Source organism: Cnephaeus nilssonii (assembly GCF_951640355.1).
Source record: "Cnephaeus nilssonii genome assembly, chromosome: 14".
Taxonomy (NCBI): domain Eukaryota; kingdom Metazoa; phylum Chordata; class Mammalia; order Chiroptera; family Vespertilionidae; genus Cnephaeus; species Cnephaeus nilssonii.
In genome coordinates this window covers 30,537,349-30,562,834 of record NC_137085.1, presented here as the reverse complement: position 1 = coordinate 30,562,834, position 25,486 = coordinate 30,537,349, and the positions used below count along the sequence as shown (strand labels likewise).

The 25,486-nt window shown below is 46.5% G+C and overlaps 2 protein-coding genes across 2 annotated transcripts; one reads left to right on the top strand and one right to left on the bottom strand.

Annotated features, from left to right (window-relative positions):
• Positions 1-2,669: 2,669 nt before the first annotated feature.
• Positions 2,670-10,378, top strand: SPINK4 (serine peptidase inhibitor Kazal type 4). The gene is made up of 4 exons (XM_079790949.1): positions 2,670-2,752; positions 8,022-8,062; positions 8,405-8,517; positions 10,115-10,378. Exons 1-4 carry the CDS (start codon positions 2,692-2,694, stop codon positions 10,158-10,160), a joined length of 261 nt encoding a protein of 86 aa, XP_079647075.1. The 5' UTR covers positions 2,670-2,691; the 3' UTR covers positions 10,161-10,378.
• Positions 10,379-10,576: 198 nt separating this feature from the next.
• Positions 10,577-24,846, bottom strand: BAG1 (BAG cochaperone 1). The gene is made up of 7 exons (XM_079789578.1): positions 24,661-24,846; positions 22,682-22,810; positions 21,262-21,344; positions 19,354-19,467; positions 16,882-16,989; positions 15,990-16,052; positions 10,577-15,172 (listed from the first exon to the last, which is right to left on the bottom strand). Exons 1-7 carry the CDS (start codon positions 24,695-24,697, stop codon positions 15,083-15,085), a joined length of 624 nt encoding a protein of 207 aa, XP_079645704.1. The 5' UTR covers positions 24,698-24,846; the 3' UTR covers positions 10,577-15,082.
• Positions 24,847-25,486: the final 640 nt, after the last annotated feature.

Genomic DNA, 25,486 nt, shown 5'->3' with positions numbered 1-25,486 from the left:
GGCTGGGCTGGGATCCGAGTATGAGCTGGCCCTCTTCTCCTGCTACGCAATTCCTTGTTTACTCGACTCTAACCACAATGGGCTCCTTGAGATATACCTCTGGAGCACGCTAAGCTTGTTCCCATCCCAGGACCTTTGCGCTTGCAGCTCCTCCGCTTAGCAGGCTCTTCCCACAGGTTTCTGCAGGACTTGCTCCTTCTGCTCGTGCGTCAATATCTAAAAGAGCAGCCTCCTTCCCTTTTGTCACTCTCTCCCCTTATACCACATAATTTCTCTTCTACACAGCACATCAAGGGAGCCAGCCTCTTGTGTGTTCAAAGCCCTCCAACACTGAAACTGGCAGGTAGTGAGCTCCTCATCACTAGAGGATGAATGACTTGCTGGTGGGCTGCTGTAAGAAGGCCTGAGTAAGAGATGGGAGACAGATGACCTTTAAAGTTCCCCTCCCTTTATGAGATGATATTCTTGCTCCGGGACAGGAAATTATCATTAAATATTTGCTCTGCCTGGCTAAACAGTAAAAGGATAGCTGCCACCTGCCTCAGGGGCACCTGAGGGTCACAAAGCTTCCTTAGGAGGGGCAGGAGGATCCTGACACTGAGTCACGGATCTCAGGCTGGGCTGGGCTGGGCTGCAGATCTGGGGCTTCTGTTGGTCTGTGGGGGTGACTGTCAGGCTGCCTGGGACCCCCAAAGGGTTTCTTCTTTTCATTGCTTTTATTTTATTTTTTAAAATGTATTTTATTGATTTTTTTACAGAGAGGAAGAGAGAGGGATAGAGAGCTAGAAACATCGATGAGAGAGAAACATCGATCAGCTGCCTCCTGCACACCTCCCACTGGGGATGTGCCCGCAACCAAGGTACATGCCCTTGACCGGAATCGAACCTGGGACCCTTCAGTCCACAGGCCGACGCTCTATCCACTGAGCCAAACCAGTTAGGGCCTTTTCATTGTTTTTAGAGATAGAGAAACATTGATGTGAGAGAGACACATTGATCGGTTGCCTCCTGCATGTGCCCTGACTGGGGCCAGGGATTGAACCTGCAATCCAGGTATGTGCCCTTGACCCAGAATCAAACCCGAGACCCTTTGGTGTGCGGGCTGACACTCTGAGCACTGAGTCATAGCGGCCAGGGCCAACGGGGTTCTTCTTGGACAAGAATCCTTCCCATTGACACATTTAACTATTCTCACAATTTATCTGTAAGCTTGAAATCTTCCTAAATAAGAAGTTGTTTTTTTAAATGCTGAAAGTTTGATTCAAATATTTTTGAGTGGGGTCCAGCTTCTGTAGTTTTAAATTCTCCCATTGGAAATCTAATCTGCAGATGGAGCTGAAAATCACTGATCCAAATATGTAAATAAATTTTGTGAGTTTAAAAATTTTTTAATATGTTTTTATTGATTTTTAGAGAGAGAGAAAGGGAGAGGGATAGAGAGATGGAAACATGGATGAGAGAAAAACATTAATCAATCAGCTGCCTCCTGAACGTGCTCCACTGGGGATTGAGCCCCCAACCTGGGCACGTGCCCTGTGCCCTGACTGCGATTTGAATTGTGACCTCTTGGTTCCTGGGCTGATGCTCAACCACTGAGCCACACCTGCTGGGCATTTTTTGTTGTTGTTGTTAAGCCTCACCTGAGGATGTTTTTTCCATTGCTTTTTAGAGAGTAGAAGGGAAGAAGAGTGGGAGAGAAAGAGAAAGAGGGAAACATCGATGTGAGAGAGACACATTAACTGGTTGCCTCTCTGCTGCTCAGCCAGGGGCAGGGAACAAACCTGAAACCCAGGTACATGCCCTTGACCAGGAATTGAATCTGCGCCCCTTTGGGATGCAGGCTGACACTCTAACCAAACCAGCCAGGGCTTGTTATTCTTTTAATAAATCAGAAATTCTTTGAAAGCAGATAACCAAATATCTCATTCATATATATTGCATAAATATGGGTTAGTTTTAGATACTGACTTTTCTTGAAAAGAATCTTGTCTGCATTAAACCCTTGTAGTGTTTTATTTTGTCCTCCCCCCCCATCAGCTGTGCCTTCATATAATGCAAAAAGGAAAAAAAAGGTAAGCAGAAAAAGTTATATGCAGCTTCTGTTTACCTTTATACCTCATTTCATACACTGCAAAGTATTTTCCCATCTGCTATCAACACTCTCATCTTCACAGCAGCCCTATGAGGGAGACAGAGCTAGAATCATCACCCTCATTTTGTGCATGGGTAAACTGAGGCTCAGTTTTTAAAAGTAGCTTTTCTGAGGTCACAAAGTTGGTTGGTAGACGCACTCCAGCCCCTTTTCTCTGCCTCTTCTCTCTCTCTCTCTCCTCCCCACCCCCGCTCTTCTGACTTGGTTTCTCCGTTTTTCTCTTTCTACTTCCAATTTCCCTTTCCCTCTTGCTCCAGCCCTCAGACTGGCATCAACTTTGTGGGTTGTCCAAACTTTTCCTCAATTTGAAAATCTGCCAGCCCAATAGCCAACAGTCCCACCCCACCTCAGCTCAGCATCTCTGCGTAGAGGAAGCCCTTTCCGGATGCCAGGGTGCAGAGATTAACTCAGGGTGCCACTCCTGGCCTCTCCATCTGGCCCCAGATAAGATAAGGGGAGGGCTCAGCACTATAAACAGGCCCCCATCCTTCTCCTGGCCCAGGCTTCACTAGCCAAGCCCACACCAGCCCAGGATCAGCATGGCCGGCCGTCTGTGGGTGGTCGCCCTGGCCTTGGCTGCCCTCCTCGTTGTGGACAGGGGTGAGTGGGCAGAGCTTGGATTCTCTATGGCTTGGCATTGGTAGGTGAGCTTGGGGTGGGGGCAGAGGCTGGGCCTGGAGCACTTCTATGAGGCTTCAATTTTCTGCATATAACTTAAAAAAAATTTTTTTTAAAATATATTTTATTGATTTCTTACAGAGAGGAAGGGAGAGGGATAGAGAGTTAGAAACATCAATGAGAGAGAAACATCGACCAGCTGCCTCCTGCACACCCCCCACCGGGGATGTGCCCGCAACCAAGGTACATGCCCTTGACCGGAATCGAACCCGGGACCCTTCAGTCCGCAGGCCGACGCTCTATCCACTGAGCCAAACCGGTTTCGGCTAAAAAAAATTTTTTTAAACAATATATATTTTTGTTGATTCCAAAGAGGAATGGAGAAGGAGAGCGAGATAGAAACATCAAATGATAACAGAGAATCATTGATCGGCCGCCTCTTGAACGACCCACACTGGTGATCTAGCCTGCAACCCAGGCATGTGCCCTGACTGGGAGTCGAACCATGACCTCGTAGTTCATAGGTCAATGCTCAACCACTGAGCAACACCGGCCAGGCTGCATATAACTTTTTCTGCACCCCTCCCACCATCGTGGGGAAAGCCCTGGGCTAGGAGAAAGGAAATCTGGGTTCAATTTCTGATTCTGGCCTAGAATTGCAAAAATCCTTTCCCCTCTTGGGCCTACATTTCTCCAGCTGTAACGTAGGAGGTTGTCCTAGTTCAAAGCTGCACTGCGCAACCACTGGGCTAGAGATCCGGGAGGCAGAAAGGAGCAGGCCTATCTCGTCTGCTGGCTGCAAGGTGGTGGGTCTGGAAGGAAGCCTGGCCTGGGTCCTCTTAGCTTCCATCCATTCGGACAGGCTATCGCTGTGGGACTGAGAGCAGCCGTCTGAGCACATGGAAGCTCTCTTCCTGGGAGCATTTGCCCTGGATTGGACACGTGCAGCTGGAATGGGGCCTCCTCAGAGCCTGGGGCACCTCTGCAGTCTCATACCTGTTGTGTATAAGGCTTTGTTCTCATTGTTCTTGACCCTTCAGACATATCAGTGAGCTTAAATCCAATGGGAGGGAATGAACAGTAGACAAGATAGGTGCAATGTATGTTAAACAGTATGTTAGAAGGTGATAAAATATGAGGCAGAGAGATGGGTTTGGGATGGGGTTGTAAGGATAAATCAGGGGAGCTTTTCCTCAGAGGCTGATGTTTGACCAAAGCTTGAAGGAGGAGAGGGAGTGAGCCATGTGAATATCTGAAAGAAGAAGGTTCCAGGCAGAGGGAACAGGCGGTGCAGAGGCCCTGAGGTTGGAGTATTTGAGATACTGCAAGGAGGCCAGTGCAGTTGGAGGGGAGTGAGAGGCAGGGTTTGGAGTGACGGCAGGGGAGATAATAGAGGCAACCAGGAACTCTAGTGGGTGAGGCCTTGAAGGCCAGTGTGAACTTGGCTCTTCCTCTGCGTGAAATGGGAGGTACTGAAGTTTTCAGCGGGTGTGTTGTAAAAGGATCACTCTGGTTGCTGTTGAGAAGACTAAAGGGGGAAGCAGGGAGACAAAGCCATGATGTTACAGGGCAAGGCCCGGCAGGACATCAAGGCCATTGACCTCATGGCCAGTCCCACAGACAGTTCCCCAGCCGGGGACTCAGAGAATGGGTCTGGGGCTTCTGTCCCAGCACAGCCTGCTCACTCACAGCCTGGCTTCCTTTCCCCACGTACTTCTCCTAGTGGGAACCCTGAGGAGGCCTATCCTGAAGAGAGTCCTTGTGCCCATTCCAGATTCCTGCCTTGGCTGAGTGAGAAGGGGATACCTTGGGCCCAAGTCAAGGGAAGCCTGGGGCAAATACAACTTCTTCTCACATCTTCCAGGAAGAAACTCTTCTCCACAATGCACTTTAGGGGTCAATTCCTGAACACTCGCTGGGTGGGGGCATTGACACGCGGAGGCAGAGGCAAGGGAAGCCCTAAAGAACTCAGGCCCATAGGAAGACGGGAGTGACCCAGTGGGATAGCACATGGTGGCATGGAAGCTGCTGCTATGGTCTGAATGATGGTGACCCCCGGCCCCCAAATTCATATGTTGAAATCCTAGTCCCCAAGGTGACCAGAAAGTAGGTCATGAGGTCGGAGCCCTCATGAATGGGATTAGTCCCCTTATAAAAGAGGCCCCAGAGAGCTGCCTAGACCCGTGGTCGGCAAACTCATTAGTCAACAGAGCCAAATATCAACAGTACAAGGATTGAAATTTCTTTTGAGAGCCAAATTTTTTAAACTTAAACTTCTTCTAACGCCACTTCTTCAAAATAGACTCGCCCAGGCCGTGGTATTTTATGGAAGAGCCACACTCGAGGGGCCAAAGAGCCGCATGTGGCTCGCGAGCCGCGGTTTGCCGGCCACGGGCCTAGACCATTTCACCACTAAGGACACAGCAAAAAGGCACGGGCTCTGAACCAGGAAGAGGGCCCTTACCAGACACCAAATCTGCTGACACCATGACTTTGAACTTCCCACATTCAGAACTGGGAGAAATAAATGTTTTTTAAAATTATTTTTTAAAATGTTTTTTAATTGATTTTTTCGAGAGAGAGGGATAGAGAGATAGAAACATCTTTGAGAGAGAAACATCATCGATTGGCTGCCTCCTGCGCGCCCTCCCGCCCTTACCCCCTCCAGGGGATCGAGCCTGCAACCCTGGGCATGTGCCCTGACTGGGAATCAAACCAGTGGCCTCTTGGTTCCTGGGTCGCTGCTCACTGCTGAGCTACAGCAGCCGGGCTATTTTTTTATTTTTAATAAGAATTTTTTTGAGCCCTTGCCGGTTTGGCTCAGTGGATAGAGCGTTGGCCTTCGGACTGAAAGGTCCCAGGTTCAATTCCGGCCAAGGGCATGTACCTTGGTTGCAGGCACATCCCAGCAGGAGGAGTGCACGAGGCAGCTGATAGATGTTTCTCTCTATCCCTCTCCCTTCCTCTCTGTAAAAAATCAATAAAATTAAAAATAAATAATAAACTGCATTCTTTAAAAAAATTTTTATTTGAGCCAAACTGATGGCATATATACTGGGAGCAAGATTTCAAATGCTTCCCAAATGATGTTGTTGTTGTTTTCTAAGCCACCTAGTTTGTGGGATTTTTGTTATAGCAGCCCAAACAAACTAAAACTGAAGCCTAAATCCAGGCCTGCTCAGGAAACCCTGGGGACACCAGGGATGGCTTCTCTGGAAGGTACATCTGAGCCTTGAGAAAAGGGTATGAGACAATAGGAGAAGGGGAATAAGGACATTTCAGGCAGAGGCTGCAGTATGAGCCAAAGTAGAGCCTGTTCTAGGAAGAGTAGGCTGAGAGTGTAGGAACATGGAGGTGTGAGTACTAGGAAGTGAGTCCAGGGTGAAGTTTGGGAGCAGCTCATGCAGTGCCCTAAACATAAAGTGAAGGAGCTTAGTGATCATGACAGGCAGCCATGGAAGGGCTTCATTTTTTTTTTTTAATGCTTTTTTGGTCCCCTAACAGTTACCATGGAATGCACAAAATTCAATGAATGTTGACAGTGCATATAAATGTGTAACCCAGACCCCTAACAAAATACAAAATATTTGTCACCCCAGAAATTTCCATGTCAGTCATCCCCACTCCCACCCCTTTCCCAGAGGTAACCACTGCTCTTTATTCCACCATAGATTCGTTTGGCCTGTTCTAGCATGTCACTTAAGTTGCCTTTGACCTTGGCCCAAGGTGCCCCCTCCACACAGTATGTAGTCTTTTGTACCTGGCTTCTTTGGCTCAGCATGTTGTTGAGATTCAGCCATGTTGTTACATTATCAGTTGTTTGCTCATTTTTATGGCTGAGCTGTATCTCACTGCATGTGTGTGTCATAGTCTATCCGCTCTCTTGTTGCAGGACATTTGGCAATTTCCAGTTTTGGAAATTACGACATGGGCAGGTTTGGGGCAGTGTGGTGACAAGGCTAGATTTGCATTTTGATGCCCAACATCAGGTGTGAACAGCACACCAGAAGTCACTGTCTCAGTTCCCGTTTCCCTCTCTACCTTGGAACTCTCTTGTAATAGCATTCCCAGGCGAAGCTAAAACCAGTGCCTTGTAAACCTCTATTGATGGAGAACTTTCCCACATCTGGAGACAGCCCCTTCATTGAGGCATAACTCCCACTGAGAGAACATTCCGGAACCCAAACCTGAAGCCTCCTTGCTCAGACAGGCTCTGCCCTAGGACGCTGAGGTCTCCCGTGGCCTCAAGACAATCATTCAGAGATTTTAGGAAGCATCCTGCCCTTTTCCAATCTACATAAACCGCTTTCCTTCTGCCTGTGGTGTTAGACATGGCTCCTGTCTCATCCACCCGTCACGCACACCGGTCACATCACAATTTGCTCAGGTCCTGTAAGCAGTTCATCCAGACCTTGAGGGGCCATGGAACACACCTGTGTGTGTGGGAAGAGCCGGGTTAGGGAGTGACAGACCCGTGTGCAAATCCCAGCTCTGCCCTAACAAGCTGTGTTGCTTGACCTCTGAGCCTCCTTTATAGGTTGGCCCAGTTCCCCAGGAAAGATTCAGATCTGCATGTGGTTTATAGGGCTAACACCCATGAGGGAAGAGGGAAGTTGACTCTGATGAGCCTACTACGGGGAGCCTTGGAGCTGGGGAGGCCCTTCAGCATTGTTCTGAACAGAGACGAGGGGTTCGGGCTGTTGTACCCGCATCAATCTGTCATTGGAGGAGGGCTGTTCCTGGGTAGGGGATGTGACCCTGAGGGAGGTAGCTCCATTTTCTGAGAGTAATTTCTAGGTAAGGCCTCACTATGAATGGCCAATACTCTTGGCAGCTGAGGAAATCAATATGTCAGTCCCTCGGGTGGGCTCTAGGTAGCAGGCCCCAGCACCCACTGCTGGCTCCTTTCCTCCATTACACAGCATGAGAGAGGTATGAAGAGTAGTAAGATCATGTATTATTGCTTGGCACAGACTGTTATTTTTATTATTACACGGGACATAATTCCAGTGGAATCTGACTAATAAGCAACAGGCTGGACTGCTCTTAATTCTAGACTTTCTGTCTCTGTTCATGTAACCCAAGGTCACATCAGCTTTCTGGGAGCCCCCCAGTCTGGTGACTCACTGCCTTTCCGCGAGGAATTCGAGATTGGCCAGTGGCTGGAACAGGTCCTCTGAAGCAGTCTTCAGATCCCTGGACTGGGGGCCTAGAGCAGACATCACCTAATTCTTGCTGTTTTGCCTTTCAGGAGTGCCAGTGTCAGGAGAAAAGGTCGTTTTCTCAAGAATGGTAAGGCAGCCGCTGGCAGTTCTGGCCTTCCCTCTGCGGAGGGAGCCCTCCCATCCGTGCTGGAACACCAGCGTTTGTTTTCCTTTGCACCCCTACTCAGATAACTCCCATGGCTCCCCGGTGGCCAGGGTGGTCTCCTGAGCCCTGTTCCACGGGTTAGCCCTTCCAGGCTGAGCAGGCCCAGCCCCTTTACTGAAGTCCCCAAACTGGCATCAAAGCCCCTGCCAGTAGTGAGATCCCCCCACCCAGGCTCAGCAGGATCAACGCACTCTGGCTCCAGGCAGAGCCCTGGGCTCCTCCCCACTGCCTCTGAGTCCCTCCCTCCCATCTTCTCTTTCACAGCCCATCTGTGAGCATATGGCAGAGTCGCCAGACTGTCCCCGGACATTCAACCCGGTCTGTGGCACTGACGGGGTCACATATGAAAGTGAATGCCATCTTTGCATAGCCCGGATGTAAGTCCACTCCCCTCCTTCCTCTGTGTTTGCTTGCGTAGGGCTCCATCTCTACTGCATACAAGTCTGAAAGGAGCAAGACTTGACCTGCCTCCTCCTTCACACACACCTGACCTAGGAAGAATCCCCCAACATTTGCCCCTAACAGAATGGGCACAAGTGTAATTCATGCACATGGTTCTAAGCAGAAAACCACAGCTGGTGGGAGGTAGGGAGTGAAGACACCGATCCTGACTAGATGACCTCATTTGATTATTTATTCATTCAGTCAACAATTATTTATAGAGCACCTATTATGTACTAGGCAGTGGGGAAACAGGGCATAATAAGCTAGACAGCATCACTGGCCTTCTGGGGCATACTGTCAGTCTAAGGGGGAAGCCACGTTGATGGTTAGCTAACTACAGAATAGAATGCTAAAGGCTTGGATGGGAGTACACAGGGTTCTATGGGTACAGGGCAAGGGTAGGGAAGACTTCCCAGCTCTGAGAGGGTAAGTAGAAATTAGCTGGGAAAATGAAGAAACAAAGGAAGGTAATTCTACTAGTAAATAGAGAAATGAGTTTAGAAAGATTTAGAAGGGAAAGTTTATATTTGAGGAAATATAAGTTGGATATGCTGGAGTAGAAAATTTAAAGGAGAACAGGAGAGGGGCAAGAAATGAGTCTAGAGAGGCAGGACCAAAATATAACCTTGGTACGTCTGAACACTCATTTAGTCTCGTGTCTTCACTAATAAGACACTTGAGCTGGCCAGAGCTAAGTGAGATCAAGGAAGAGAAGAAAGTCTTTGGAAGCTACAATGCTCTAGACTAGTGGTCGGCAAACCGCGGCTCACAAGCCACATGCGGCTCTTTGGCCCCTTGAGTGTTCTAATGCCACTTCTTCAAAATAGACTTGCCCAGGCCGAAAACCGACTTCTGCGCATAGGCCACGAAGTTTCAATCACACTGTACATGTGCGCCCGCATGTGGTATTTTGTGGAAGAGCCACACTCAAGGGGCCAAAGAGCCGCATGTGGCTCACGAGCCGCCGTTTGCCCACCACTGCTCTAGACAGATGTGCAAGAGAGCAGCAGGACAGTCCTAACTTAGGTCATGACTAAACACGCAGGATTATATCAGGGGAGAAGTGACAGCTGTAAGATTGGATGCGAGGGATGATGGAGGAGGCAATAACAACATGCTGGTTTCTAACTTGTGGGCTTGGGCGGTTGGTGGTGCCATGTGCCAAGGTAAGGAGCAGAGAGATGTAGCAGGTTTGTGGGGTGATGATGTCTCTGGACAGTTGAACCTCTGGGACATCCCAGTGGAGATATAGCTAGAGTTTAGGACAAAAGTCTGCGCTGGAGATAGATTTGCAGCCATCAGTATGCCATGGTGGTTGAAACCCTAGGAAGCTGAAATCTCCCAGGGAAGTGTGTGCAAGAAGGAAAAGCTGTAGAAAGATGCCCAGGCACCCCTGGGGTCTGCCCTCCACCGTACACTAAGTGGGTGGCAGGGCTCAGCGGGGTGTCTGAATGGGCTTTGTCAAGGCCCCTGAAGGGTACATTACACTTCCTGAGGAGGTGGCCTCATCCCTGTCTCCTGTGATCCTAGGAAAACCAAACAAGACATCCAGATCGTGAAGGATGGCAAATGCTGATCCCACAGGAACCTTGTAAGCCATGAAGCTTCAGGCTGGAGAACAGTGGTGGGAGTGGAGAGGATGTGACACGAAATAAAAGATCCAGCCCAACCCAGCCAAGTGGGCCAGTATTTTGGGGGACTCTGGGGAGGAGGTTGTGGATCTGGTCCCATCCTCCATAATCTGAAACTGATGTCCTTGCCATTGCTCTAGTGCTCTTCAACCACGTCACATGTGTCCCCCCCGCCTTCACCCCCCCAGAGATCTCTTTCTGAGGTCAGGGTTCTGAGAGGCCAGGCCCTGGCCTTAGCACTCTCTCTGCTCAGTGCTCCTGTCTGAATAAGGCCAAGAATCTAGGTGAGATCTATGCCCTCTGCCACTGCCAGGGTGCATGGCCCCAGCTTCAGAAGCCTTTATGAGGGTCCCAAAATCCTTCATGGCTTTTTCCCTGGCTGACGGAGCACCCCAAGCCTCTCCCCGCCAACCCCCTCACACACGCAACACACAACACACAACCACAGCTGATGTTCAGGTAGTGTACACAGTACAACTGAACTGTTTGTTAAAATACTGAACTAGCTCTGGCTGGTCTCAGTGATTAGAGCGTCGGCCCTTGGACTGAAGGGTTGCAGGTTTAATCCACAGCCTGGTCCAGGCGCATGTGGGAGGTAACCAGTCTCTCACATCGATGTTTCCCTCTCTGTCTCTCCCCCTCCCTTCCACTCTCTCTAAAAGTCCATGGAAAACATATCCTCAGGTGAGAATTAACAAGACAAAAATATAAAAAATTTGAACTAGGTCTGCTAACAGTTGAAACAGGTGCTGCCTCAAGCCCTTGATGTCCCCCTGCACCCTGGCCACCCACAGCAGGATGACTCCAGAACCTGCTCTCTTTTGGCCAACGTCCACTCTGACTGGCTGTTAAACACACTGACGTTAGACACAACCCCAGCGCACACAGCACACGTGCACTCACACAACGGCCCTCAGGAATACAGAGCATTCAGAAATCCGACCACAGAGGCCCCAGCCTACAGTATGTGTCAAGTATCCCCTCTTTAGGCCAAAGCCTACAGGAAGAACCTCTTGATAATGGTGGTAAGGAAAAGAGTGTAGAGGGGCCTGGCCAGATGGGAGCATTTCACATGGACAGTGATTCCTGCTCTAGTGAGGGCAGATAAGGCAGAAAATTCTGTGGGAAAGCACACACATTTCAGAGGAAAGTGGGGGCAGGGAAGGCAGGAACTAACATTCCCTGAAACACAGAAATGGGAACTTAAGCAGGAATTGCTGCTGATTCAAGATTTGAAACTATTAGAGGGACAGGGAGGTCATCTATAGGCCCTTCCATGGCTACTGACAACAGAAACTCCTGTTTCCCTGCATATGAACAACATAAAATGAATCTTGGCAGTGAGAGACGGGAAAGCTGAAATAACCATGGCTTAAACAGAAGTTCATTTCTTTCACACAGACCTATGCAGTAATGCAACTCCATGCTCCTTCTATATTATTAGTCTGCCATCCTCATCCGTTTCTACCTCAAGGTCAGCTTTTGGACAGCTGCTCCAAATCCAGCTACCCTGTCTTTATTCCAGCCCTCAGAAAAGAAAAAATGGCAAACTGCCTCCGAAGATGCTTCCCATAAGATGTACATAATATTTACATCTCATTGGCTAAAACATAGTCTTCTCTTGTCCATGCTAGCACAAGGAGACTGGGAAATACAGTTTTTAGCTGGTTGGCCATGTGCTAAGCTGAAAATTAGAGGTTTACTTATTGTAGCAGAGTGGATATCTGTGACATTTAAAAGTCTCTGCTCTAAGGGGGACACCTGTCTTATACTCAAGTGTCATAGCTCAGCCAAGCTTCTCAGTGACCCTTTTCTCCCAGGCTGCCACTCATACAATGAGGAAGCACTAAGATTCTGCCTGAGCAATGTGCCAGGCACCACAATGGAAAAAGTATCTAATTCCCCCCTTTACAGATGTGGAAACTGTGGCCTTGTCTCTGGGAACGACCCTGAAATATAAGTGTGGGCCCCTAAAGGCCCTATCTATGTCATGTGACCCTGCTGCTCCGGCCACGGCTGATTTGGCCAAAAGTTTCTTTAGGATTTTTCAAATTGGAAACAAGGAAAACACTCAATTCCTCTCTGGCAGTGAAGCTGTAAGATGTGTTTCCTACTTCATGGAAGAAGCAAGATTGAGAGAATGATGCTGACATGATGCTGAGGATCTAGAGAGCAATTCCAGGCAGTGTTTGAGTTCCTGAAGCCCAGCTGTCCTTGAACTTCCAATTACATGGGATAACTTGAAATCCTGCCAATTAATTTCCATTTCAACAATGTCTTTGAAATTGTTTCTGGTTCTTTCAACTAAAAGGAGTCTAACCACCAGATAAAAAAGGGATTCTCAGAGGAGGTAATCTTTACATTATGGAGGGTAATTAGGAATTGTTGACTAAATAGACCGCATGTGGAGGAATCTTATAGTTCTGTGAGGCTGAAGGAAGTTTTGGGGATCATAGAGCCCCATTTGTTCCCCTGAAGTAGGGCGGATCATGTCCTAGGAAAGTGGGCAACTGAGAAGGGATGTTCTCTCCCTGTTCACAAGCAGATACCTTCTGGATGGGCAGGTCTGTGCAGGGAAGGCTGTGTGGCCAGGTCCCAGTAACCACCCTGCACATCTGCTAAACAGCCCATGACTTAGGGTCTCTTTGCTCAACCTTTAAATGATGACTGTTAATACTATAAATCCCAATGCGTTTGACATTTTGTTTTACAAATATTTATTGAGCATCTACTATAAACCAGACAATGTGCTTGAAATACGCTATCAACAAGACAAAGAAGCTCCTTAACCCAGGGAACTTATAGTCAAATATACATGGCAAATATTAAATTAGATAATACCATAAATAAATAATCAGAGACTATGACACTTGCTGTGAAAGAAAAGTTAAGACAAGCTGTAAGAGGGGGCTTGATATGTTCTCAGACAGTCCATGGAAGAGGCATTAAATTCTGAAGGACAAACAGAAGTTACCTAGGAAAGGGGTGGCAATGGTGGAAGGGTAGCAAGGAGCTGTCCAAACAGAGGAATGGTGAGTGCAAAGACCCTGGGGCAGGAGAGGGTACAGAGCATCTGAGGACCTGAACGAAGAGCAGACTGGCTGACCACACTGAGCAAACAGGGAGTGGCCCGACATGAGATGGGAAAGGGAAGCCATTGGATGTTTTTAAGCAGGGGACTGACATGATAAGATCTGTACTTTACATCACTCATGATGCTCTGTGGAGAATGAATCAGAGAGGACCAAATAGCAAGTGGAAAGACCAACATGGAAGGAGGGAGAGGAAGAGAAAATAAGAGCAAACACACAACCCTGTGTCAATTGGGAGGTAGTACAGTAGAGATAAGAGCACGGACTCTGAATCAAACTGCCCAGCTTGGTGTCCTGGTTTAGTTACTTACTCTATGTCTTTAGCAAATTACCTAAGCTCTCAGTTTCCTCATCTCTAACATGGATTAGTATCTATCTCCTAGGTTGTATGAGGATTAAATGACTAGTACATCAAGTGTACTTAAAATACTATCTGGCACACAGTAACTTTTCATTGAATATTTTGGCCCAAGGTGACACAGCTACTCTATAAAACAGTTAGGTACTGAATTGCTCTGATTACAGTAGGTGGTGGGCTGGGCTGGGCCCTGAGCTTTATCCACTTGTCCACTCCATACCACCTTGTCCTAGTCCCACCCACACAGTCCTAAGTTCCTGGGACTTCAGTGATGCCCTGTGTGCCAAATAAGGTTGGCCTCGGAGTGGCCTATCGGGAGCCTGTCTCCTGAGCACTGTGTGAAAAAATGGGGTGACAGAAGCTGACCAGTTTAAGAGTTCTAGCATGCAGAGGCACTGTTGATCTCCAGTCAGGGTGCTTACGAGAGGCAACCGATCGATGTTTCTCTCTCACACTGATGTTTCTCTTTCTCTCTCCCCTAAAAAAATAGTTTAAACACTCTTCTGATTGCTGATGTGTATATAGTTTTTAAAAAAAATAACAATAGGTGGTGGGGTGGGAAAGGCCACAAAGTGGATAGGAACAGCCTTGAAGGAAATATAGATCTCAGGACAGTACAGTGGATAGAAATGCCGTTGAAGAAACTCCCGAAAAGTTTATGGCTGTCTTCACCACCTGTCTGCTTTACTCACTCTGTTCTCCTCTGTGCCCTTCCCAAGACATGATTTTGACCTGGTTTCAAGCAGAGACTCCATCAACACTGGGTTCTACCTCCTACAGATTTGCTAGGGGACAAGGAAGCCCATACATCAACCACAGGCCCCATCCCAGGAATGGCCCCCTGAGATCTCCTGGCCCGTGGCTGTGCAGGTTCACTGGAAAGTAAGTACAGAGTCTGTGAACCAACAACCCAACCAGCTATTCTGGAATTAGGTCACAATGAGGGATATTTGGACTACTGTGTACCAAACACCTGCTCCAAGCTATTTCCAACATTCCTGACTAGATACAACCTCCAAATGATTCTGATTTACATCTACGGACTATGGGACCACAAGGGCAAAAAGGCCTCATGTATCTGAAGACCAGGGTGGCCTATAAATCTGAACTACTTCAGGACAAACGAAAGCACCCAAAGGTCAAAAGACATGGGAAGATTTGGGCTCTCGGCCACACACAGGCAGAATGAGGAAACAAACAAGAGCTCTACTTAAGATTATAAAGACAATACTTGTTCACTGAGAGCAGGTGCACCAATGGAGGTTTTAAGCAGGGAAATATGCTGAGGTGTAGGAGAAAAAAACTGGCAATTGGCCAAGTGACCCAGCAGCCTTGGAGAAGTCAGGTAACTCCTGTTGCAGAGGGCAGAGCTGGTGGCACTGTTCTTCAGGGCAGCACAGCCTCTCCCCGCCTCTCCTCATTTGGCCAGGGCCAAGTTTGTGGAGTGCAGCTGCTCTGTCTCCTGGCAGATGTTCTGCTCCACTATGTCGCACTCAGCTAGGAATGCCTGAAAGATCAATGCAGGGCAGTGAGGGTCCACCTGGAGCTAGCCAACCCCAAAGCTCTGTGCTCAGCCATTCTGGAGAACCCATGGGTGACTGACTCATGCTGAAACAGGCTGTGCAGTGAGGGCCCGGGCTCCCAAAGTAAAAGGATAGGGAAGTGCAGGACCAGGGTTTCTGACAATGCTCTAGGCTAGTGGTCGGCAAACTGCGGCTCTCGAGCCACATGTGGCTCTTTGGCCCCTTGAGTTTTTAGCAAAGGCCAGCTTAGGAGTACCCTAATTAAGTTAATAACAATGTACCTACCTATATAGTTTAAGTTTAAAAAATTTGGCTCTCAAAAGAAACTTCAATCGTTGTACTGTTGATATTTGGCTCTGTTGACTAATGAGTTTGCTGACCACTGGTCTAGGCCCATAACCACCAAAAGGGTGGTGAGGACAGGAAGCCTTGACACTGCACAATTTCAGGGGACACTGCACATATGAATGGTGCCTCCTAGAACTGTATAATGTGTCAGCCCATCTGCTCTCCGGTGATCTTCCTTCCTAATCAGTTTAAATTCAAACATAATTACAGGGACATGAGAGGAGCAATTCTCTTATATTCTGGGTTCATGCTGAATAACAACCAAAAAAAAAAAAAAAAAAAAAAAGCCACACAACTTCTACTATATCTTTCTTTGAACAGATAAACACATACACCAACCCTTTACACCACGCATGTCAAACTCAAAGGCCAAATAAATGAGGCATGTGGCCCACGGGCCGCGAGTTTGACATGCTTGCTTTACACTGTGTAATGCTCTACCACACAACTCACCTGAACCCTTTTCACCAAACCCTTCCTTTTCAGTCTACTGTCTTTGAAATTTTCTGGCAGAACCTATGGAAGAATAAGTTGACACATAAATAATTCAGTGAACATGACATAAGAATACATCAGAAATACCCATAGTACACCAAGTAGGTCATGGGTCACCAATGGGAATGAGACATGAATTCTAGGAATAATTTTTCTGGGTCGGTATCCCTACATGACCCTTCCATGGCTCTTGCCCCTATAAAAGCTCCCTTTGTTCTCAGTGTCTGGGCCATAGAAACTGATCTGTAACGTGAACTTTGTTCTTTCACTGTTTCCTATGTATGGATACTATGTTGTGGCCATACCATGAGCTCATTGTGGCAAGAAAAGCACCTTTTGCTTCTTTTTTATAAGCCCCCTCCCTATTACCTCATCCTCAAATCCCAAGCAGAGTAGTTCACCCTCAAGAATGAGGCATCAGGCTAGAAATATCATTTATTATCATCTATAAAAGGGAAAGTGGTGTCACAGCCTCACAAGAACTGAGTCTGACTGAATTCTGTACAGGTAATGAGCTTAGTGGAATAGCAGCCATATGAGTAACAGGAAACTGAAGCCCTGTGTTTCTCTGACCATGAGACCATAGACCATTTGGATCCAAATTTCATAAGGATTAGGTGCTACTACCACATATTAATAAAAATGCTAAAGGCCCTATGCTGGTGGGATGTGGGTGGCTAGAAATGAGGAATTGTCTTATCTTCCTGTGTATTCACCTAAGACCTAGCAGTATCTTGCATACAGCAGATGCTCAACATCCTCAGACAATAAGGCCTCCTTACTGAAAGAGTGAGACCGGCTGAAATATAGTCAAAGGAAACTAGTTCTTCTCAGGTGAATATTTACTTACTAGTGTATCAATCTCCTCCAAGATCTTCATAAACTGCTCGATTGTGGCTTTTACTTTCCTATCGAGTTTGCAGAGAGCTTCAGCTTGCAAATCCTTGGCCAGAAAACCCTGTGGAGAAATAATGCATTCTTGTAAGGATTCCTTGAGGCTGATGAAAAATGCCAAGCTGAGGTACTGATGAAGGAGCCACACTCTGAATCCATATTCCTCCCAATAGGCTAGGCCAGACCTCAGACCCACAACTTCATCTCTTGGGAAAAAAAGAAAAGCTGGCCCTGGGCCACCCTAAACACTATAATAGGCCACTCTAAAATAAACCACTGGGGTTGCAAATGCCTCCTGAGGCCTGGCTTCAGCGAAGCCAGAAAGTATACCTACACACAAGAGGCAGACATTAAGAGCACAGGGTTTAGATTTGATAGGACTGGACTTGAATTCTGACTGCCATTTACTTGCTTGTGATCTCGAGCAAGTTACTTAACCTACCTGTGCCTCCGTGTCATTTTTAAAATGGGGATTATGATACCCACACCCCATAGGGTTACTGTGAGGATAAAGGGGTATGTATGTAGACCCTTAATATAATTCCTGACACAGACATGCTAACAAATGGCAGAATTTACATTATTTTTATTAAATATCTTGCTGTTTATTCATATTCACATTGCTTGGCCAAATGACCAGTTAGCTGGTGACAACAGAAATCTCTGAAGAAGTTTATCAAAGCCGAGAGTTACAGATGCAGATTTGACATGTGGTAAACATTAGCCAGCAATTTCAACTAAAGAATTTAGCCCTGACTGGTTTTGCTCAGTGGATAGAGAGTCGGCCTGCGGACTCAAGGGTCCCAGGTTTGATTCCAGTCAAGGGCATGTACCTTGGTTGCGGGCACATCCCCAGTAGGAGGTGTGCAGGAGGCAGCTGATCGATGTTTCTAACTCTCTATCCCTCTCCCTTCCTCTCTGTAAAAAGTCAATAAAAATATATAAAAAAAAAGAATTTATTCTATCAGAAATAGTAAAAAAAGATTTATGTCTAAAGATTTCAAAGAAGTATTATGAAAAATGGCAAAAGAATATTAGGTGATAGGAGGAAATTGGGTATTTGAAACAGGAGAGGTATTTGATGTTTGAGTTCTCCAAAGCTGACTTGGGGATGAAGGGGGCAAGGAATGTGGGTGGCCTCTGGGAGCTGAAAGCAGCCCCTGGCTTATGATCAACCCAGAAATGAGCTTCTCAGCCCTACAACTACAAGGAACTGAATTTTGCTATAACCACAAGCACTTAAAAGTGGACCCTGAGGTCCAGAAAGAAATGCAGCTCAGTTGACATCTTGATTTCAACCTTGTGAAACTCTAAGCAGAGAACTTAGCTCAGCCATGCCAACTCCTGTCCCATGGGAACTGTGAGTTGAGCCAATGATAATAAAATTCATAGAAACGGGAGATGATACAACAAAGAAGTTGCCATTGTGCATAAGGAGAACATTGGTTTGTTAGAACTGAAGGACAGACTCCTGGTTCTTGGAAGGCTGCTTTCCAGTATGCTTACATGAGTGGTACTGAACTTGGATTATTTCTTGTTGGAGGGAGGCCTCAGAAGAAACCAACCCTGCACACACCTTGATCTTGAACTTCCAGCCTCCAGAACTGTGAGAAAATAAATTTCTACTGTTTAAGCCACCCTAAGCAAACTAATACACCATGGCAAAATGCTTTGAGTGGTTAAATCTAAGTGGGGAATGTACAGATGTTCATTCATTCTGCTCATTTTTTCAACTTTTCTGTATGTTTGAAAATGTATATATTAAAAAGTTGGAAGGACCAAAAAAAGAACATCAGGTGATAAACAATAGAGAATTGGTTAAGTAAACCATGCTATGTAAGTTTTTAAAAGTATGGTCATTTTTAATGACAGAAAATGTTCAACATTTTTATCCAATAAAAGAACAATTTACTAAGTGTACATAACACCATATCAAATATTTTCTTAAGATGAAAAAGTAGATTCCAGTCTTTAGTAATGGTTATCTTTGAGTTGGGGCCTTATAGGTAATTTTTATTTTCCATATTAGTGTTCATACGTTTATTTAAAAGTTATATACAATCAGCATGTATTACTTTGTAATTAAAACATAACCATACATCCATTAAAGTTATAAAATGTGGAGGTCAAAGACAAATATGTGGTTTGGGACTGTTTCTAATCCTTACTTGGTTTCTAATATAAGAAACCATCTCTTAATATAAGAAATTGAGTTGGATGACCACCCCACTAAGATCCGCTCAACTTGTACCTTTTATGAATCAATGAAATATCCTTTGCTTTGCTAAACACTTTATAACAAACTAGACCAGAGATTTTCAACCTTTTTCATCCCATGGCACACACAAACTAATTATTAAAATTCTGTGGCATACCAAAAAAGAAAGTTCTTAGGGAAAGTACAAATTCAAAGCCCACAAAGTGTTACCTGCTGGATTCCAAAAAGCTCTTTATTCAACTCTTCTAGTTGGTCAGCTATCTTCTCCACCGACTTCTCTAAACTTTTCAACTTTTTTAGTTCAACTTCTTCCTCTGGACTGTTCTAAGATGTTTAAGAATAAAATAAAGCCAATAATTACCAAGAACACTATCCTGTCAGAAAATTTTTTTTAATCATAATTGAACTAAACCACTCACCAAAAAGAAAGTCTTAACTCTGTTGCTTCTTGGAAAGCAAATTGGAGGATATACATTAAGTTTTCCATCTACAAAGACTACAGACTAGAGAGAAGGTATTAGGTAAACATTCTGGCAAGGTCCTGACAATTTGGACTCAGAGAATAGAGCCAGACTCAACTTCAGCCTGGTGCTGATCATTAATAGCCAGACTGATCCCTGGAGAGTGAATTAATTTTGAACACTTGTGAAGTATTCAGAATTTCTAGATAGGTGGAATTCTACTATTCCTTTAAATAGAATTCCAAAATGTCATCCACCAACATGACAATGATGAATACTTTTATTTATCACTAGTAGCCCTGTGCACGAATCCATGCGCTAGTAGCTCACCAGTAGCTCGCTGCTGCCCTCCAGTAGCTCTCCCCCCGCTGCCCCGTCCTCCTGTAGCTCCCTCCACCACCACCACCACCCCCGCCCCCCCCGCCCTACCCCCCGGCCCCTCTCCTCATAGCTTGCTGCCCTGCTTGTAGCTCACTGCCCCACCCTCCTGCTGATCTGTGATCCGGTTGTTATGGTCATTATGCTTCACGGCGTAATGAGCATTTGCATATTATATCTTTATTATATAGGATTCCCTCTATGCCAGATACTATCCCAAGCACATTATCTGAATGATTGTCTTAAGCCTTATCAAAACACAATAAGAAAACAAAAATCAACAACAATGAGGTAGGTACTATTTTAAATGATGAAATTGAGGTTATTGTAACCTAAGGTCACATAGCCCAAAAGAAGTAGAGCTGAGATTTGAATCAGATTTGGTTCTACACACCCCAGGACAGCTCCAATCAGGGGTCCTATAGATTCTTCAAACTCAACCTTTGGGTTCTGCTCACTATCCATCACCATTCTCCCAGACCCTTGAGCAAGAAATCTAGAGTATTTCCCTTTCTCTCACCTAAACAATTGGCAGTCAGAGCCAATATTTTCCTGCTTTTATACTATGCCAAATTATTCACATTCTACTTTGTGGCGAAATCCCGAGTGCCAGTCTCCTAGCAGTTCCAAGCCTGGACGGGATTTTCTTTGCCTCTACTTTGCTAATCTCACCCTCTATCCACTCTGAGTCAACCACCTCACTCAAAGTAAGGGAACTTCATATGACCAACAATTCCACTGTGTCACAATGCAGGGCTGGCCATGGCCCTCTCTCATCACCAATAGGCTATTGTTCTCACCTGTCATAATTGGCTCTTTTTCTCCCTCAGTTCTTTGTCTGAACCTTTCTTTCTGGCCAGTTTTTTACCTTCTGGGAGATTTTAGTAAAAAGGGTGGTTAAAGGGAGAGAGCCTAAAACTTGTATTTATTTTTTAAATCTCCAGGCTTAACAAATTGTTCTTTTGCAAATCCCCTCTAAGTAAGGCCTGTCTTAGGCACCTTATAACCGGACTGAGATTCTACCACCAACACAAAAGTTGCGTTATTGAGGCAGCACAGCTGCTCCTGACTTTCAGAGCGAGAACCCTAACCAACAGAAGCCAGAGGGCATGAGGACAACAAAACTGGTAACCCCATCACACAAATGGAGACTACATTTGTTTAGAGAGTGCTTCACCAATGCAGCATCTAGGTCCCCAATTTTGCCTTCTACACAGAAATATGCATAAAAGGCCTTAGCATTTGATTTGGTTGGGTTCTGGTGGAAAAAACAATTTACCTTTTTCCCAATTAACATGACCCGGCAACCATTTTGTATTCCAACTGCAGACAATGGCTTCTCCATTTCCTTCAGAGACTGTCCTGAAGAGAAGAAAAGACTACCAAGTTGTAACAATTGCACATCATTGAAAACAGATTTCAGCAAGGGTACAGGAGACAAGTGAGTTCACTAATGAGAAGAGGATAAGTTGGTGTAATCTTTCTAGAACTAGGTGTCTTGACTCAGTAATTTCACTTCAGCTATTAATGTAAACAAATAACTGGATGTGTGCCTGCACAATAACACTTTACAATAATTTTTAGTGCAACCTTATTCATATAGAGAGAAACAGGAAAGAGCCAAAAATTCAGGAATAGGGGGCTGATGAACTATACATCAGTACAACAGAAGACTTTGTAGCATTAAAGCTCATTTTTAAAAAGAAACTTCAAGGCCACAATGAATGTTGATAACCCAGTGTTATAAGAAAAAAATGTTATAAAAACTGTGTAATCAATATAAGCCTAGTTTTTTCAACTAAAATAAATAAATAAATAAAAGTCCACAAACAAGAACCCACACTTCTGGAAGCCAGAACAAACAAACAAAATAAAAGGTTGAACAGAAATATACTAAAATGTTATGAGAGATTTTAGCCAGGAGAGCATTTCTTCTTTGTGCTTTCTGTATTTTGAAACGTGAATTTCTATTTCCTTTATAATTCTAAAGTAAAATGTTTTTAAAATAAAAAACAAGTAGTTACATTGTGAAGTATAAATAGAAGTACTTCCCATCACTAAATTCTTTGTGACTGGCACCAAATGAGATAAATCTGGCCCCATCAGATACCAAAATAATGGGTTACCATGAGAATGGGAAGACAGGGTAGAGGTGTGGAGGGCGTAGGTCCAGCAGAAATCAGCATCATCCACTGGGCCTGCCACAGCCAGGCTCCTGGTAAGTGTGTTCATTCAACACCCTCTGTGTCAGCACTAAGCTGAGCATTGGACACATAGCAGTTTCTCTGCCCTCACGGAGTTTGTTATTCTAACAGAGAAATCAGATGTTCAGCAACTACAAAAACAATTATTTAGTAGTAATTTCAATGTAAGTTATACCGAAGTGGTAGGGAGTGCCATGTGAACATACAATGGGAAGAGGATATAACTTAGCCAGGGAAGACTGCCCATGGGCTTCATCAAAAATGTAAGATTTCTGCCACCCTCATGTGACTTCAACTCTAATACCTGTCCAAATGTTTGGAAGTGTCCAGTACATAGTAGGTCCTCAATAAATATTTGCTGAAGAAAATAAATGAAGAAACAGCAAATAAGAATTGTCCAATTTTGAAAGCTAAGAGTTACCATTAGGTAAGGTTAAGCAATTTTAAATGGGTCATTTAGCCATAAGGGCTCAAAGCTGGAAGAGAAATGCCTACCCTTAAATATGAGTTTCTGAAAAGATAGCGGGACCCCTGTGGCCTCTTCAACAACCTGGGCCAGATCCTGGACAATTGGTTCACTACTGCCCTGTTGTGGGGTAACATGAAGGTCATGCTTCTCATTGCCTGAGGAGAGAGAAAAGGGTTCAATTAAGAAAATGTTTCCACATGAACCAATATAGGCTGACAATTCATTATATTTATGTACCCAGCCTACAGCCTTCAAGGCCAAATTCATATGTCCCCTCCTCCAATCAGCCTTCCCCCATCTGTCCAGCTTTCTTCTGGTGACCTGCTCAAGGATTTTTGTTTCTACTATTATAACTAACAATATTAGTGATATCAGCTAATATCTTAGTACTTAACATGCACAAGGGGCTGACCAGTCTCATTTCATGCATTATCTTATTTAATCCTCAGAACACCTCTATAATGTAGGTACTACCTATTATTCCCCATTTCACAGATAAGTAAACTGTGAGTCAGTCCAGTTAAGACCTGTCTATGGAGACCCAACTGTGGAGTCAGCACTTGACCTCTGATCTGATACCAGGGTCCATGCTTTTTATCACAAGCCACCTGCCTCCTGTGGCCTGACTGCCCTGTAGTCTGTATTGTACTGGCCTTTGTCTCCTTTGCTATAATGGGCAAGGGACTTTTTTCCTCCAAGTCTCTCCCACTGGGCACCCCTGGACACATACATGGTTGGTGCTCAGTAAACAGACAAATGAGCCCTGGTTGATGTGGCTCAGTGGGTCAAGTGCTGGTCAAGGGCATGTACCTGGGTTGCAGGTTCACTCTTAGCTTTCTGTGTGCCGTCGATGTGTCTCTCACATCAATGTTTCTCTCTCTCTCTCTCTCTCTCTCTCTCTCTCTCTGGCTCTTCTGACTCTCTCTCCTTCCCTCCCTCTCTCCCTTCCACTTTCATAAAAGCAATGGAAAAAATATCCTCAGGTGAAGATTAACAAAAAACAAACAAAAAAATAGACAAATGAGTGAATAAACTCAAAACAGCAGAAAATTTCTTTTTGGAGCAGAGGTGCCAATTCTCTTTCAGGTATGTGGGCAGTAGGCGGTAGTCTGTTTACCATGCACCAGGTTAAGCTTTGAGCCTGCTCAACAGACTAGAAGTCAATGTGACAGGTGTGTTGTTGTTTTTTCATATATTTTTATTGATTTCAGAGATGAAGGGAGAAGGAGAGAGAGAGAAACACATCAATGATGAGAGAGAACCATTGATCTGCTGCCTCCTGCGCGCCCTCTACTGGGGATCGAGGACGCAACCCAGGCCAGGACTCTTCAGTCTACAGGCCAACGTTCTATCCACTGAGGCAAACCAGCTAGGGTTGGGACAGGTTTTAGCAACTCTACTTCACAGAGAGCAACTAGATGCCCAAGATCACTCAAAACTGCAGGATCCAGAATCCCGGTCTTCAGATCTGAGGCCCTAGGATCTCCCACGGTTGGTCCTGAGGAAAACCTCATGGACTTGGCTCGCCTGTGAATTCACTGTTTAGTTCAGTGTCAACTCCAGCAGTAGATAGACCCGAAAGGTGCCCAGCGTGTATGCTTGGACCCACGGCCCACTCAAACAGTGTACATGAGTTCAGACTTGACACACACAGGTGTCCAGACACACAGCAGCCACACACATGGCCAAATACAAGCCTGACACAAAGACCCACAATAACTGTGCAGGCACAACATGAACACGTGCAACCAGGGCGAACACGTGAAGCACGCATTCGGAGGTCAAACAAATGACCTGAAACAAAACACTGCGTCACAGAGAAAGGTGTGCTGACACAAGACCCCGCACAAAAACCGGCCCCACGGACACAAACAAGAACCCACACTTCCGGACGCCAGGACACACACACCAGGGCATGCGCTTCCGGAGGACACGTAGCCACACACACAGACCCTGCCGGATTTTCCCGGCCCGGCACGGAGCCCACCCGGCCACCCGTGCTCACTGTGGGTGACGGTCACGCTGAGTCCGGCTGCCGCCATTTCTTCATTCTGGGCCACTTCTTCGCTCGGAGCCTCCTCTTCGCTCGGAGCCTCCTCTTCGCTTGGGGCCGCCTCTTCGCTCTCGGTCACCTCTTCGTTCTCGGTCACCTCTTCGCTCCGGACCCCCTCTTTGCTCCCGACTACCTGTTCGTTACGGGCCACCTGTTCGCTCAGCACCTCCTCTTCGCTCAGCACCTCCTCTTCGCTCCGGACCCCCTCTTCGCTCCGGGCCACCTCTTTGCTCCGGACTGAGTGAGGCCGTACTCTCTTCTTCACCCGCGGCCCGCGCGCACCGGCGGCGGCGCCTCTGTGGGGTCCGACATGCCCTCTGGCCGCCCTCAGGCCGGACGATCGCTGAGAGGGAGGCGGACCGCGCTCGGCCGGGAACACCGACTGGCGCGACTCCCGGCCCGACCGAGTGGCGCGCCGCCGGGGGCCCTGCCGCCCGCGGTCGCCTCTCGGTCTCCGCGCGCCACCGCGCTCCGCCAGACCCGCACTTGCTGCCTGCCCAGCGGTGGGAGCTGAGCACCGCTCGGTGCAACCCCACGGGGCTACTTCCCCGTCCCACCCCGCCCCGGCCTTCCGGCCACGCCCCTTGGGGCGAACCCCGCCCCTACCCTATACTGGGGAAGCCGCCCGGGGTCCCACCCACTCAGATGAGGCCCCGCCTTGCTGACCTGCAGCCACGCCCTCACATCGTCCAGCGTGGCCACGCCCCCTGCTGACTTTCTATCCAGCGCCTCCAATCTCCTGGAGCTCTTCTTCCCCGGAAAAGGCCGAGCTGAAAAC

Bases quoted from the DNA above. Each gene is read 5' to 3' on its own strand.
- SPINK4 (XM_079790949.1), top strand. From the start codon at position 2,692: ATGGCCGGCCGTCTGTGGGTGGTCGCCCTGGCCTTGGCTGCCCTCCTC. The intron at 2,753-8,021 runs GTGAGTGGGCAG...TTTGCCTTTCAG, and splicing joins CCTCCTCGTTGTGGACAGGG to GAGTGCCAGTGTCAGGAGAA. The intron at 8,063-8,404 runs GTAAGGCAGCCG...TCTCTTTCACAG, and splicing joins AGGTCGTTTTCTCAAGAATG to CCCATCTGTGAGCATATGGC.
- BAG1 (XM_079789578.1), bottom strand. From the start codon at position 24,697: ATGGCGGCAGCCGGACTCAGCGTGACCGTCACCCACA. The intron at 22,811-24,660 runs GTGAGCACGGGT...CTCTCTCCTCAG, and splicing joins CAGCGTGACCGTCACCCACA to GCAATGAGAAGCATGACCTT. The intron at 19,468-21,261 runs GTAAATTGTTTT...TAAACATCTTAG, and splicing joins TCATGTTAATTGGGAAAAAG to AACAGTCCAGAGGAAGAAGT.